The following is a 16,274-nucleotide window of genomic DNA, read 5'->3' as shown; positions in this document are numbered from 1 at the left end:
GGGCTTCTAAGTCTCAATATACGTCCCATGAGTGTGACCATGGCTACCTGCGGCTAAACCACAGCCTGGAAGGACGATAAAACAGGCTATTCTAGAAGGGTCTGAAACAGGCAAACGTATGACTACATCAAGAACTTTTAAAATTGCCCTACCTTTGATATATCATTAACCCAGGCTTTCATTGTCTATCATCACTTGGTCAGCCCTTCTGATAATAATGATAATAGCAGTAACTACCATTTACTAAGTGACTACCATACCCCCCCTGCAAGATGATGTTACTAAGCCTACATTACAAACGAGAAAACTGTATGAGGATCTCAAGATGTTAAGTAGCTTGCTCACTTGTCTCACTTCTTCTTATCTCCTCTGTCACCATCCTGTGCTGTCCTAAGTCACTTCAGTCATGCCTGACTCTGTGCATCACTATGGACTGTAGCCCACCGGACTCCTCTGTCCATGGGATTCTCCAGGCAAGAATACTGAAGTGGGTTGCCATTCCCTTCTCCAGGTCAATATCCTAGGCCATGACATAATTATTTCTCACTTGGGCTACTGCAACTAATTACTGTCTAACTAATCTCTCTTACTTAATTTTATTTCTCACAAAACAGTTCTTAAATTTTGACCCTCTAAAAATGCAAACCACACCATGTGCAGTGAAACCTGCTGCTTAGAAACATTCCCTCTTTTTCATGACTCTTGGACAGAATATTGAATCCATACAGTTCCTCATGACACACACCCTCTATCCATCCAGCAGGCCAACTCCAGAGCCCCATGTGGAATTCCTTTCAACTCCAAAGAAGGAAGGTAATAGGCAGGATCTCAAATATTACCTCTCCACCATTTCTTCCATTCTCTTTCTTTATTAGTAGAATTGCCAATTAGACACAGGATGGGACTTCTTAACCTGTCCTTTCAAGATAACTTCACATTTGTATTTTTTGTTCCTTTATCTTTTGGAATATATTCTGGATATATTCCTTATTTCCAACCTCCAAGTTACTGGTTCTCTCTTTAGCCAAACCCACCGTAGAATAACCCTATGTGTTTTACTGCTTTTTTCCTGTTGTAGGGTTTTTCTTACATTTTATTTATTACTTTTACATTTCTGAGATTTTCAATTGCTTCTTTCTCAAATTTATCTATTCTCAATTTATGTCTACCTCTTTGATGTGCGTAATTTCCTGTTTGTGAAGATACTACTCTCTCTCTTTTAAAGTTCTTCCTTTGAGGGCCCATGACATACTTATTTTTAAGCCCTCCCTTGAGTGCTACGCTCCTCTACATTTACCAGATGGAACAGTCACCTGGAGCAGCAGCAGCCTATGTGATAAAGAGGAAGCAAATGCAAGTTTTCTGAGGTAACTGACTATATAGAAAAGCTGAGGGAAAGAGAAGAATCTAGGAAGACACGTAGTTTCGGCTTTAGCAAACTGGGTATATGTTCATACGTCACTGAGAAAAGAAAATATTAAGGAAAGTAAAACTGCACAGGTTTGGGGGTGGAAGGAACAATGAGGATGGATTTTGACTATGCTGAGTTTGAGGTGCAAGGGGCATCTAGATGGTCAAAACAAGTAACAGATAGGCAGTTGTTCATATGGGTCAGGAGGTCAAGAATGATGTGACACTGGAAATTATGAGCATCTTACGGTGATAAGGCTGATGAATGCAAATAGATTGCCACAAACTTGTTCCAGTGTAATGACCCATCTATAATCATTCTGAAAATTGATACAGCTTATCTCAAAGTCATTTGGCTATCTTTTGATTATAGAATGCTTTGATGGAAGGATAAAAACAGATCTTCATGAAGTCAATTCATAAGTTAAAACAATATATTTAGAATGCATGGTGGGGACAAGGGGAGGGATATTCTTCTCACAGGACCACTCCTTTCATCAGTTCAGTTCAGTCACTCAGTCATGTCCGACTCTCTGCAACCCCGTGAATCACAGCACGCCAGGCCTCCCTGTCCATCACGAACTCCCGGAGTCTACCCAAACCCATGTCCATCAAGTCGGTGATGCCATCCAGCCATCTCATCCTCTGTCATCCCTTTCTCCTCCTGCCCCAAATCCCTCCCAGCATCAGGGTCTTTTCCAATGAATCAACTCTTCACATGAGGTGGCCAAAGTTTTGGAGTTTCAGGCACTATCATAGGCATTGGGACCACACTTGGCCTATGCAGAGCATCACATAATGAATAAGTGAAGCCATATGGACTGTTACAAATGCATATAACAAGGGCCTTCATCTGATCTGATAAATCAGATGACTTTTAAGGAGTTTACATTTCATCTGGGATCAAGAGGGAATGGGAGTTAGATGAGCAGAGAAATGAAGGGATGGTAACTTCCAGCTAAAAGAAAAATCACATTTGTAAAGGCTCTGAGAAGTGTGCAGTTATGAGAGAACAAAAAAATTCAGTTATAGTTAGAACCAAGATAGGACTTTGGTGGAAGCTGCAATAACTCTAAGCAAAGCTGGTGAGGTGAGCAAAGGCTGGGGAGAGCAGGCTGGTAGTAACCACAGCCAGAACGTCTGGATTCTATTCTAAGTGCAGTGGGAAAGCAATGAAGGTTGCTAGGCTTGGGAGAATGCATTAGAGGCGAAGTAAGAGTGGTGAGCAGGAGGCCAGCCGAGGAGGCAAGTGGAGGCAAGCGAGAGCAGTGAGGATGGACAAAAGGTAGACAGAATCAAAAACTATTGAGGAGGTAAATTCCACAGGATTTGCTATTTGAGAGATTTTAGGAGTTGCAGTTGAGGTGGTCCAGCACCATGGTGGTCACTGACTCAGAGGATTCATGAGTACATCTGATGGAAATTCTAGAAAAAAAACAAACCAGAAAAGCACATTTTTTTTTCCCTGAGGCTGCTCTCATTCCTGAGACATTCTGGGCACCTTGCACAGGTCTACACATCCCTAGAGACAAAGTGCAAGCTGCTTTTCTCTAGAACAAAGCACCTTTTTATGAGAACCCAGAGTCCTGCTTAATGCTGAAAGCTACATATTTATATACCCCACCACAAACTGCCAGTTGACCTAACAGGAAAACGAAGCACATAGTGTGACATACACGAACGGTTCTAGAAATGTGAGATGTCTTAGTCATCAAAATCTTAAGGAAACATGGTTGATAAAAGGTTCTGTCCTTGAGTTACCCAATCTGCTCTTAGTGACAGAGTTGAGGAAGGGAAGTAGACAGGGGAGAATATCACCCCTACCTACCTAGAAAGCAAACTGAAATCTGCAGTTCATCTTCGGAGAAAATGTAGACGGCTAGAGTTCATGCTTGTGCAATTCACCTGGGTTCTCAGCTGAGGGGAAACATGTTTTCCATCTTTCTCCTCCAAAGCATGGCAAATTCTAAGATTTTAAGAGATTATACACACTCTCACATACAAAGGGAGAGAGCTAAAACCAGAAAGGGAAGTTCTTTGGTCACTTTATATTAAAGGAAGTTTAAGAAATAGCTGTTAGATACCAAATCCAACAGTTGCAAAAATCAGATGAGCCATGACTTCTCCTGTCTCAGTATCATTCTACCTGGTTATGACAGCACAAAACCCAGCAGTGTTAACATCACACAGGCTTCAACACACTTTTCTTAAGCGGGACCAAATAAGCTCTCGAAAGTGTCATGTTTGTATTCTTTATAAAGTAAGAAAAAGCGAAGAACTATTAGGACCATTTTACTTAAGGAAGCATTAAGGACTCCCTAAACATTACTGAGGGAGCCAGAGGCAGCACCAGCAGAGAGAAATATAAAGGACCGCACAACAATAATTTCTAAATCTAGGTCCAAGAACATCAGCATTACTACGGAGCTTGAAGAAACAGGAATCCCCAGCTCTTGAACCACATGTACAAATAATCCTCTCTGTGTTCAATATGTGTCATAAACAATTCAGATGCAGAACCAAGCTTGGAGCCACTGAGTTAGTCCCTCCTTGAGAAGAGGAAATTTGTCCACCACCCAGGGGACCTTGGCAATGTCTGGAGACACTGTTGGTTGTCACAGACGGGGAAAGGAATGCCACCGGCATCTAGTGGGTAAAAGCCAGGATACTGCTAAAATCCTAAAATGCAAAGCACAGCCCACAAAACTCAGAACTCTCCAGTCTAAAATGTCAGTAGTGCTGAGATTGAGAAAGTCCAATGTAATACAACCACTCAGGAAAGAAGAGTCCAGAACAGGCACAAGACTTTTCATTTCTGCAGGGCAAGGGTAGAACCTTGCTTTCCAGAAATTCAGTCTCATTTTCTTGATTCTATGGGATCTTTTCTTATTATGATCACTGTGGCAAAACACACATTACATTAAAATTACAATCTTAACTATTTTTAAACATACTGCTCAGCAGTGTTAAATACACTCAAATTGTATATTCTATGTGATTGCAAAGAAGTCAAGAGATACCTGGAGTAATAGGCAAATTTGGCCCTGGAGTATAAAACGAAGCAAGGCAAAGGCTAACAGAGTTTTGTTAAGAGAACATCCTGGTCATAGCAAATACCCTCTTCCAACAACACAAGAGAGGACTCTACACATAGACATCACCTGATTGTCAACACCAAAATCAGACTGATTATATTCTTTGCAACCAAAGATGGAGAAGCTCTATACAGTCAGCAAAAACAAGACCAGGAGCTGACTGTGGCTTAGATCATGAACGCCTTACTGCCAACTTCAGACTTAAATTGAAGAAAGTAGGGAAAACCACTAGACCATTCAGGTATGACCTAAATCAAATCCCTTATGATTATACAGTGGAAGTGACAAATAGATTCAAGAGATTAGATCTGATAGACAGTCAATCCTGAAGGAAATCAGTCCTGAATATTAATTGGAAGGACTGATGCTGAATCCAAAACTCCAATACTTAGACCACCTGATGCGAAGAACTGACTCACTGGAAAAGACCCTGATGCTGGGAAAGACTGAAGGCAGGAGGAGAAGGGGACGACAGAGGATGAGATGGTTGGATGGTGTCACCAACTCAATGGACATGAGTTTGAGTAAGCTCCAGGAGTTGGTGATGGACAGGGAAACCTGGTGTGCTGCAGTCCATGGGGTCAAAAAGAGTTGGACACAACTGAGCAACTGAAATGAACTGAACATGATTGCATCTGAATTCAAAATCTTCATTTGGAGTTCAACTGTCGTTTTAGTTCACCAGGCTCTCAATATTTAAAAGTCTTGGGAATTACAGGTTTTTAGGCTTGAAGAGATTAACTTTAATGCACTTAAGGAAAAGTTTGTATTATTGGTTCCAGTCTTGTTTGAAACATAAGAAAATGGTTCTATTTCATGTATGACCCTGAAAAAAAAATCATAATTGGCTCCTAATGATTATTAAGCAGGGCGCTGAGTGACTACCTCACTGAATCCCCACAAAGTCAAGGAAGGACCTAAGAATATTGACAGTTCACCCTTACAAAGCAGGAAGCGTGTCCCCTGCCACACAGCACTTAGTGGCAACCCAGATTTTGAGTCCAAATAAGCCCATCCAAAGGCTGTGCCTGTAAGCACCAGGCCAGTCTGCCTCTCCCAGTGTCCAACCCCAAAGAAACCCCCGTGTTTCAAGGCTCTGTCTCATTTCAGGTGGGCTCCTTCAATGATAACCCAGACCATTCACCATCCTTTCCCTAGTTTTTAAATAAATTCAGACTTGGCTTTCATCATACAACGTGTCCCTGGAAGTCACGTGGTCAGTGGATGGAGGAGGCAAGTTGGCAGCAGTAGAAGTGTCTGTTTAAACGAGGCTGTTGTTACTGGTGTGAGCCATTAAATGCAGCCATAAGGGATGGAGAGACCCAAACAGAACTACCGAACACACGAAATGAGACCAACAGAGAAGGACAAATACTGGTTTGATCCCTGAGTCGGGAAGGTACCTGGAGGGGGCAAACCACTCCGGTATTCTTGCCTGGAGAATCCCCATGGACAGAGGAGCCTGGGGAGCTACAGTCCATAAGTCCATGAGTCAAACACAACTGAAGTGACTAAGCACACACACAATATCACCCATATGTGGAATCTAAAACAAACAAAAAAAAAAATTCAATTTCATAGAAATAGAGGGTAAAAAAGAAGTTGCCAGAGGTTGGCGAATGAGGGAAATATGAAGAGACTGGTCAAAGCATACAAACTTTCAGCTGTAAGATGAACATGGCCTGAGGATTTAATATAAAACATGCTGACTACAGTTGATAATACGGTACTGTATGATTGAAACTGTCTAAGAGAATAGAACTTAATTATTTTCCCAACTTCCCTGGTGGCCCAGTGGCTAAAACTCTGCGCTTCCAGCAGAGGGGGCGCAGGGTTTGGTTTCTGTTCAGGGAAGTAGACCCCACATGCCACAATGAAGACTGAAGAGCCTGCATGCTGCAACTAAGGCTTGGCAGCCAAGTAAATAAATAAATATTTTTAGAGAAAAAGAAGTGAATTGTTCTCACCATATGTCAACTGTCCCTCAATAAAGCTGAAATGAAATTTAAAAAAGAACTACTGAACAGATTTATGATTTAGTACAAATGGCCTGGATTTTTTAGTGTCACCCAAATCTGGATTCAAATCAATAACATCCTATCTGTGTAATCTCAGGTAACTCGGAAAAATTATGAAATGAGAAGTGTAAAAGCCTGCCCTGCTGGGCTTTAGGAAGGGGATGAAGTACTCCATGCAGGGGACTTATGACACTGCCTGGCACATCATATGTGCTAATTGGTTGGTATACTTTATTATTAATATTACCACTATTACTAGTACTATGTATAGAATGAGTTAAACTCTTGGGTCAAGCACAAAAACTTCAATGTGCTTTATGCAATGAATGAGCCATTAAAAGGTCTTGGGTAAATCAAGTTTATGCATGTTGAATTATATCTTAAATATATTACAGAAATAGGATAGCTTAAATATACTACAGAAATCAGATAGCTGAGGGAAAACCATGAGCCATCATTTTGTGCATGCTTGCCTAAAAACACATGCATCTATGTTCCTTTTAGAAAAATAAAATCTGCAACCATATATGAGGAGCGGTTGCTATTGTAATTTCTTTCTGTTTGAAGAACGGAGAATACCAATGTTTTATTCTTATCTTTACTACTCATGATTCAAGCCAAAAGTCATCCCACAGAAAGAGACCAATGTGATGGCCTGCAGAATGCAAATGTATATAAAACAGACTGACCACCAGAAGCTTATAATCTACTTCAAAAGACATAGGCACGTTTTAAAAATGTAAATAACGTCAGGCTCAAGTTATGTTAACTGTAAACAAAATCTACAGGCAAAGAAAATGGTATAAGGAATTAAAAGGATGGGAGTTCCTTGGCAGTCCAGCAACCAAGACTCTGTGCTTCCACTGTAGGGGGTGAGAGTTCGATCCCTAGCCAAGGAACTAAGATCCCTCATGCTACGTGGTACGGCCAAAAAAAAAGGGGGGGGGGGTAGGGATTAGAAGGATGGAGAAACAACTGCGTTACAACGGATCGAAAAAGACTTGAGCAGAAAGGAAGTTCTGTGTGATGCTAGCAAAGCCAAGATTTAGAGTGGAGGGAGGAAGAGAGGGTAGAAGAAACCCAAACAGCTGGCTGTTAGAAACTATAAGGCATAGGGGGAAAGAAAAGTGCAAATATGGGCAGGGACACACTTGTCAAGGGGAGGTTTGTCCAAAGCAAGAGAGTACTTGAGAACTTCTCACAGCAGGTGCAAATACCTTGATCCTGGGATAATGTAAGAGAAAATAACGTCAGGACATGAAGGCAAGCCAAGGAATCTGACAAGTCTCAGGGTCACCAGGAAGCTCAAGGACCATCCGTGACTTTTTCTTTTAATTGTGGTATACTTTCTTCAAACAAAATCTTTCCCCAGAGCATTCAAAAGTGAGAAAAGGTCAACAGCAGCTGCTGTGACAGAAGTGAGTGTGGAGAGCCTGGATGCCTAAGGCACACACCTCTCACCCTGGAACCATCTGAGGAGGATCTGCAGAACTAAGGTTGAAAACCATGCATCTCTTCCCATCATCCCTTCTGGGAAAATACATAGCAGAGAATATCTGAGGCCCAGGTTGGAGTGGTGGCTTTCTGGCTTCAGTGTACTCCTTGTAAAGAAAGGCATGGGGGGCAGAACAGAGGCAGGAGGAAGACAGTGCAGCAGACAGAGGAGCTGCTTCCCAGAATATTAGCAGGTGGCCAAGAGGTGGGAGAAAATATTTTGGAGAAGTATTAGGGAGCCAGTGAATATTCCATAGCATGAACTTGTTGTGTGGCCAGTTAGCATGTTCCTTTATTACTAGGTGATGCGTCCCTCCCACTTGCCCTTTAACTTTTTCTCTTTCCTAAACAAAATCATGCAGAAAAAGAAGGAGAAAGGTGGGAAACCATTCACGATGGATGGGCAGGCAAAGAAGAAAACCTGAGCATCTCATTCTCTTATTGGATGGGAACTTGCTTATATGAGCAGTTCTTAAATGAGCAGGCTTAATAAAGCCTTTGCACGCATGCTAAGCCACTTCAGTCGTGTCTGATTCTTTGCGACCTTATGGACCATAGCCCGCCAGGTTCCTCCATCCATGAGATTTCCCCAGCAAGAATACTGGAGTGGGTTGCCATGCTCTCCTCCAGTGGATCTCCCCAACCCAGGAATCAAACGTACATCTCCTGTGGCTCCTGCATTGCAGGTGAATTCTTTCACTGCTGAGCCACCAGGGAAGCCCAACAATGCCTTTACTGGGTAATTCCTCTGAACCGGGCAGTGTCCAATTCTTTTCATATATTTTCTTTAATCTTCACAATGATCATAAAAGTGGTGAGTTATCTTGACTTGACAAGACAAAGATAATGAGGCTCAAAGAGGTTAACTGGGTTCTCACAGAAAAGGGGCCCCTGGGCCGACCCCACAGGTTTAAATGTCCCAGAGCCCATATTGCATTTGTTAGGACACACTGCATTACGCCTCTTGTCAAAGAGCTGGGGGTTCTACAGACTTGACCAAAAAATATCTGTTCAGAAAACAGGTTAACGGGAAGAGTGGACAGGGAGGCCTTTTGGCTCTGTGTATCCAGACAACGATCACCTAAAACCGCAAGTGGTTCCTGAGGTTGAAAGCTAGTAACAGACAGTGAAGACAGGAGCAGAGGCCGCCACCATGAACAAAGAAGCTAGATGACAGCTCTTTTGAGAGCCTCATATTGTAGAGCAGACTTCACTTGTAAAAAGTTCCTCAGGGCTTTTTCTGTGGAGTAGAAACACAGAACTGTCTCCTCAAAATTTAGAATGAAGATAAACCAATCCACTCCAAGTAGACATCCCCTGCAACCAGGATGGGCCCGGACTGAGCAGACTTGATCCCCACTCAGGAATCTCCTTCTCCCAGCTAGTCATTAATTATTCATTTATATAGAAAGGTTGGTCAACAGGCACTAGAAAAAAAGGTATTCAGACATGGAGTAATTCAGGCTCAAGGTGGTTTCCTCTCGAGTCCCTGCAGGATGCAATGAGGGTGACTCTGCTCTAGATTCATGTAGTGCTCATCACAAACCAGATCAAGGGTCCACCCTGGGTCGGCAGAATCACAATCCCTGCAGTGGGCCTGGGATGCTTGTTTCTCACAAGCTGCCCTGACACACTCAGGGTTGAGGACCACTAGTTTAAGTTGATAGATAAGGACAACACAGTGTGACAAGTGGAGGGATATTGGAGGTTTGGGGGAGAAGACGGAGCAGCCATGCTTGACCCAGCTTGCAGAAATACCTTGTCGTGAAATGGTAGCTAAGGGCAAAGAAGCAAAAGTAAAATGTGATGGGAGAGAAGCAGGTGATGAGACCTTTGTTGAACAAGGTAGAAGATTAGGAGAAAACTCTGCTCAAGCCTTCCTTTCTTGTGCAAATACATTTCCGATCCTTGTGCCAACTTCCAACTCAATCAAGAAACAAAACCTGATAGCAAGGCTGCCAGTCACTCCAACTTCAGCCACTGCAGGGCAAAAAGGGACTGGGTTTCTTAACACTTTTTGGAGGTCTCCACATGGCATTAGCAGGAGTTTCTACAATTTAGCCAATAGTTTAAAAGTTCAATCTTCAAAGTACAGTAGGCCTGGGTTTGTGTCCTGATCTCATTGACTAGGAAATCGTCTAACTTCTACAAACCTCAATATTAGCACGTGTAAATTTAGAACCATCACCAAGAACGAGACAAAGCAACTTTATGTACCTCTTGACATGATGCCCTGAAGAGGACCCTCGTCTCTCCTTTCTGTCTGCCAAAAATGCAAAACCTGCATCTAATTGGAAAGAAACATTGGAGAAACCTAAACTGAAGGACATCCCACAAAATACCTGTCCTATACTCTATAAAACTTTCTAGGTCAAGAAAGATAAAGAATCTCTAAGGAACCATTCAAGAGCCATGAAGACCAGAGGGACATGACAATAAATGTATTGTCATGATCCATCCTTTCAGGATGCTGAAAGGATGTCAGACTGAGGAAAATACCTATCAAGGATCTTATTAGAGTAACTGATGAAATATGAATATGGGCTTTGGGCTCTGAGTGAGACGATAATGTTGAACTAATGTTCAGTTTTCTGGTTTCTATAAAGAGAGCATGGTTATGTAAGAGAATGAATTTGTTCTTAAGGAGGACACATTGACTATTTAGGGGTAAAGAGAGATGCTGCCTCTAAGTCAACTCAAATGGTTCAAAAGGGGATATGTACACAAGGGAGAAAAAATAATGAAGCAAAATATTAATAATTAGTAAGTCTGGATAAAAGGTAGACAAGAGCTCTTTGTACTACTCTTGTCATTTCTGTGTGTGAAATTGTATTGAAATAAAATACTCCTCAAAACTATCAGGCCATGAAAAACAAGGGGAAGACTTGGAAATTGTCAAAGACTAGAGAAGACAGAGGAAACAAGATGAATATATTACAGTGTAGTTGGTATTCTTGTATTGGATCCTGTAACAGAAGGACATTAGTGGAAACACTGATGAAATCCTAATAAATTTTGTAGTTTAGTTACTAGTAATCTGCATAGTTTAGGCAACTGTACCACAGTTATATTAAGATGTTAACAGTAGGATAAACTTAGTGGAGGGTATACAAAAACTCTATACAATCTTTGTATTTTGTCTGTCAATCTAAAATTGTTCCCAAATGAAAAGAATATTTTAGAAAGATTATTGACACACATACAGGTAAGGCCATCCCTAAAGGCAGGGACAGGATACTGATTCCACAGGCCCCTAGGAGTATATGTCAGGAATTGCTATCTTAAAGAAGAGGTTTCCAAATACCCTCGGCCATGGCAGAATCAAAAGGAAATACTTTATCTGAACCACTGACTTAGAATCTCTGGAGATGGGGCCCCAGAGAACATTTGAACAAGTGCCTCAAGTGGTTCTGATATGGCCTCGGGCTTGGGCACAGGTATCCAGTTCAGTATTTCTCAGACTTAACTATACAAGAAATCCCCTGGGGATCTTGTTAAAATTCACATCTGGGTCAGGAGGTCTGGGTAGGGTCTGAGAGTCTGTATATCTACTGAGCTCTTAAGTGATGCTCAAGCAACTGATCTTCAGCCCCACCTGCAGACAAGGCAAAGCAACAAGACAGAATGGGCCTGGGTCCATGACACTGGAGTGTCATGCCAGCCCAGGACTGCTCTGTGGACTTAAAGAAAGAAAGAAAGAAAGAGAGAGAGAGAGAGGGAAAGAAAGAAAGTGAAGTCACTCAGTTGTGTCAGACTCTTTGAGACCCTGTGGACTGTAGCCTACCAGTCTCCTCCGTCCATGGGATTTTCCAAGCAAGACTACTGGAGTGGATTGCCATTTCCTTCTCCAGGGGATCTTCCCAACTCAGGAATCGAACCCATGTCTCCCACACTGTAGGCAGACGCTTTACTGTCTGAGCCACTAGGGAAGTCCTGTGGACTTGAGAAGCCAACTTCTATCTCTTTGAAACAACTGTTCTCTTGGGTTGTAGACAAACATAATCCTAACCACATTTAGTCTTCACCAAGTAGCCCCGGCCATATCTTGAAGCCATATTCAATGTGTATCCTCTCTCAAACAGCACTTGAAAAAGCATAAACAACTGTTGCCTGACACAAATGTATATAAAATTACTAGGCGCACTTCTCTACTTTCATGGATTGCTTCTAAAGTCAACAAAATCTGCCTCAAAGAACAGTTACAATGACTATGACATGTTGGTCTGATGACACCTTTTTTACAACACAATTTACTCTTCCTTACATTCATGCTCAAACTCAATTCATTCTCATTTGACTTTTATAATTTAATGAATCATTTGGATGCACACAATGTCTTACAAATCCTCCAGTGGTCTTCAACCAGATAATAAAATCTGACCAGAAAAAAAGTGTACAGCATAATCATAAAATAGTACTGAGTACATAAGAAATAGAGTTGCCATGGTACTGTAATTTTGAAAATGTAGAAAGCCATCCAGAACCCCATACTACATGCTTTATGAAACCCTTAAGCATATACTAGATGGCAAACTTTTTTGTTTTTAAGTCATTTACTCTATAATGACAAAAGTAACCTCCCTGAGATTGCCTGCAATCAATTACACCATAAGACTCAGTACCCAAGCTAAAGGATGCTTCCATAGGTAAAACCATGCTAAAAATCTTTGTGATATTTTTTCAAGCAGTAAAAATTTACGGGGCATTTTTCATATACCAAACAATACACTAGACCCACAGTGCATTTGACTTGAATAATGAAATTACAACTGGCTAAGACCCAAGACCCACCCCTCTATGCTAATTTCATAATCAAAATAGTAATAGGACAAAGTCACATTGTACTTGTTGGCTGCTTCTGCAAAAACCAGAGAAGAGTGACTCCAAAAATTAAGTTTTGTGTTGTCTATAATAAAACAATCTACTCATAGTCATGAGTCTCTGCAAGGCAGTGCTGGGACAGGCTCCACTGCACCAACTGCCCAAGTCCAGTCCCCTTGTCGCTCCCGCCTCCTTCACAGCTTCGGACACAAACCCTGTATTGACTCACTCTGAGTAGATGTTATAAAAACCCCACATCGCCACTACATTTGGTACAGAAATCAAACTATACTGTAACTATTATCACACCGATTTTTCAACACAGCCAGAGACAGAATGGGAGAAAAAAGAGCTAAGTCTGGGAAAAATTCAGAATAGAAGGGAAACTAAAATAACCGCCAAATGACTTCCAGTCTTACTAACCTGGTCGATCTCCATGAGCTTGGGGTAGGCACCCGGCCATTCTATGGCCACCTTGACGATGTCTGCCGGCGGCGGCATTGCAAATTTCGGGAACGTCCAAAGCCAGTGGAAGTGGGATCCTAAGGTGTAGACGGCTGCACGTGTCTACACCTAATGAGGAATGACAAAAAGAGAAAGAGAAGTCGCTCAGTGCAAATACAGGGTGAATTTTGCCTTATCACTTCCTGTTTTTACTGGTGGTTTAGGTATAAGAAACGGCTCTGGGTGCAGAAGACTCAGGGCGCCAACTGCACCACTCAGCGGCAGCGCCCCAGGAGGGAAGGTAGTGGAGGGGAAGATACCGATGCCCTGGGGTCAGAGCCGCCAGGAGATGAGGCGCTGGCGAGGGATAGGCTCCCAAGTCCCCACTGTGAAGCAAGGTGGAACCCTTACCGCCCAGTTCTGCTCTGAACGGCCGGGGTCTGAATGCGCCTGGCTCACTCTGCCCAGAAGCACATGCAAACTCCTAGTGCTCAACAGCCTCTGGAAGGACAGATTGCCCAGGAAGTCATGGCCAGGAAGCAGCATTTCTTTAAAGTGTTTTCTGGGTGTCACAAATAGAGCTCTGCACTATAGCAACCAGGATATCATGAGGAAGGAGCCACGCCCCAAGGTTCACACACATGTACACACACTCCCTCCCCAAGGCCAGTTCACAAGATGCAAAGAAAATTAACTGTGGTGGTTAATAGAGCATTCAGAACAGACCTTGAATTCTCACTGGAATGAATAGTGTTGTTTACACAAAGGAAGTAAAATTAATCTTCTGCTGCCCCTCTCTACCAGACTCCCTCATTTCTTTAAGAAAGATTTTTTTTTAACATAATATTTTTGAACAGGTAAAACATTCATGCAATTCAAAACGAGAGAGAGAGTGTGTGTGTGTATGTGTAAAGACAGTGTGAATCTCCCTTCTCCTGAATGGATATATCTTCCATCCCCATCCATCCAGCTAGCCACTGTTAATAGATTCTTATGTGTCCCTCCAGAATTTCTTCATGTAATTCAAACGTTAAAACATATATTTCCCATTTTCTTTATATAAAAGGCAGCATTCTAGACCCTGTATTATTCAACTCATATGTCTTCTAAAACCTTCTATATTAGTATAAACACTGTGTCTTGGTTCCTTCTACAGCTGGATAGTCATTCTTTGTATAGAAGTGTCTTATCTGAAGAGCGAGTCCCCTGCCATGAGCCATTGGGTAATCTCTCACCTCTGGCTGTTATAAACAAGCCTCTGGTGAATAATCTTATGCATACATCATTGTGCTCACTTGCAAGTATATCTTTACAGTAGATTCACAGAAGTAAAATTGTTGATCCAAAGGGTATAAGCAGTTTTAGATTCTGAAACCATCTCCAAAGATCCCTCCCTAGTGAGAGTTGTACCAATCTACCCTCCCTTTAGCAATGGATGGGTCTGCCTATTTACACAGACTCACCAACAGATTGAACTTTTGCACACTCCATCACTGAAAAAATATATTTCAATATACTTCCAATGTCTATTTCTTTTATTGTGAGGGAAGTTGAATGTAAAGATGTGAAGTCCCATGTCTACTTTACTGTGAACTGAAGTAATACTTTGCCCTTTTTCTACTGAGTTCTTGGTATTTTTATTCAGAAATCAATCTCTGTATAAAGCTTCTAATCAAACATATGCAGTTGATTCTTTATCAAACCCGAGTGGGGCTTGTCAGCTACTAACCCCTGTCTCAGTGGCAGTTGGACATGACTAAGATAATAGAGATAACAGAGCTAACAGTGACGGCCTAATATCAGTTAATAACAACAACACAAGCAGTGATATAAATAACCAACTTCACCAGAGCTGACAAGTAAAGGAAATGAACCAAAACAAAACGGCTGCCCCTCTGGCCAAGGATGATGAAGTCAGCCTGGTGTGAAGATAATCAGTGCTAACCAGCAGGAGCACATCTCCAAAGCAGTGGTTCAGTGGCTCATTCGACAAATAATTATTGAGCCCAATTCTGTGCCAGCTGTTTTCTCAGTGCTGGGGATACAGTAGCAAATCTGCACCTTAGGTGGCATCAAGGGACATAGAGAGAAATAACTCAGGGAAGGAGAATCTGAAGTCTGTGAGTATATCTGTGTGGGAGGGGCAGGATGCAGTCTTAAATAGGGATACCAGGGAAAGCTTCAGTGAGAGGCAGAATGTGAGCAAAGGCCTATGAGAAGTGAGGAGGTGAGTCATGCGAACACCTGGGGAAATCATGTCACAGGCCAAGAGAGCCTGTTGACTGAAATAAAAATGCACAATCTAAAAGTTGAGAGTTATGTTTTATTCAGTGGATGTTCTTGGGACTTTGAGCCTGGGAGGCAGCATCTCAAATCACCCTGAGTAAACTGCTCCCAAGAGGAAGCAGCGAGCCAGGATATATAGGAGTTTGTGCTACCACACCAGGAAGTCGAAACAAAAGATTCCTGTTAATAAAAGAATACTAGCTATCTCAAGTTAAGGAATTTAGTGCTTCTCTGTGTATGGTAAGATGCAAGAGTCTGGGTTCACTGAAATCATTCTTTGATGTGCACCTCAGCTGTCTGGGGCCAGTAGAGCTTTCTCATAGAAGAGGGGAGTGGCTGAAGTCTTATGACGGCTAGATGGCAGATATCCTTTGTTTCCTTCCTGAGTTCCCTCAGGACTCACAGTTGGGCCAGTTGTAATGTGGTGGCTAGATCCTTTCTATTTACCATTATGGCAGGCAATATTTTATTTCTCAACTAGCAAGTGCAAAGGCCCTGAGGGAGGAGCATGCCTTACATGTTCCTGAAACAGGTGAGGGACCAAAGTCAAGTAAGTAAGAGTAAGAGTAATAAGAGAGTGAATTCCAACAGTTTGGGGTCATAATGTGGGAGGTTCACTCACTATACTCTTGACCCGCCTAGACATTCCTACACTAACTCTTGGTCATAACTTCTAAAGAAGAAAGTTCATGTCCATGCATATCTA

The 16,274-nt window shown here is 42.1% G+C and overlaps 1 protein-coding gene across 4 annotated transcripts in view; it reads right to left on the bottom strand.

Annotated features, from left to right (window-relative positions):
- The window catches only part of ELMO1 (engulfment and cell motility 1), a 562,488-nt gene that overhangs the window by 439,320 nt on the left and 106,894 nt on the right, over positions 1-16,274 (bottom strand). For 3 of the 4 annotated variants that reach the window (XM_061165360.1, XM_061165359.1, XM_061165362.1), the window contains exon 2: positions 13,262-13,411. In XM_061165360.1, the coding sequence (XP_061021343.1) occupies positions 13,262-13,339 (78 nt within the window). In that variant the 5' untranslated portion in view covers positions 13,340-13,411. Of the gene's footprint in view, positions 1-13,261; positions 13,412-13,693; positions 13,822-16,274 lie in introns of those variants that run through there. The other variant, XM_061165361.1, reaches the window with a different exon arrangement.

Source organism: Dama dama, chromosome 18 (genome assembly GCF_033118175.1).
Source record: "Dama dama isolate Ldn47 chromosome 18, ASM3311817v1, whole genome shotgun sequence".
In the NCBI taxonomy this organism is placed as follows: Eukaryota; Metazoa; Chordata; class Mammalia; order Artiodactyla; family Cervidae; genus Dama; species Dama dama.
Note: the sequence above shows the minus strand (reverse complement) of the source record. Positions and strands in the feature narration are given on the sequence as shown.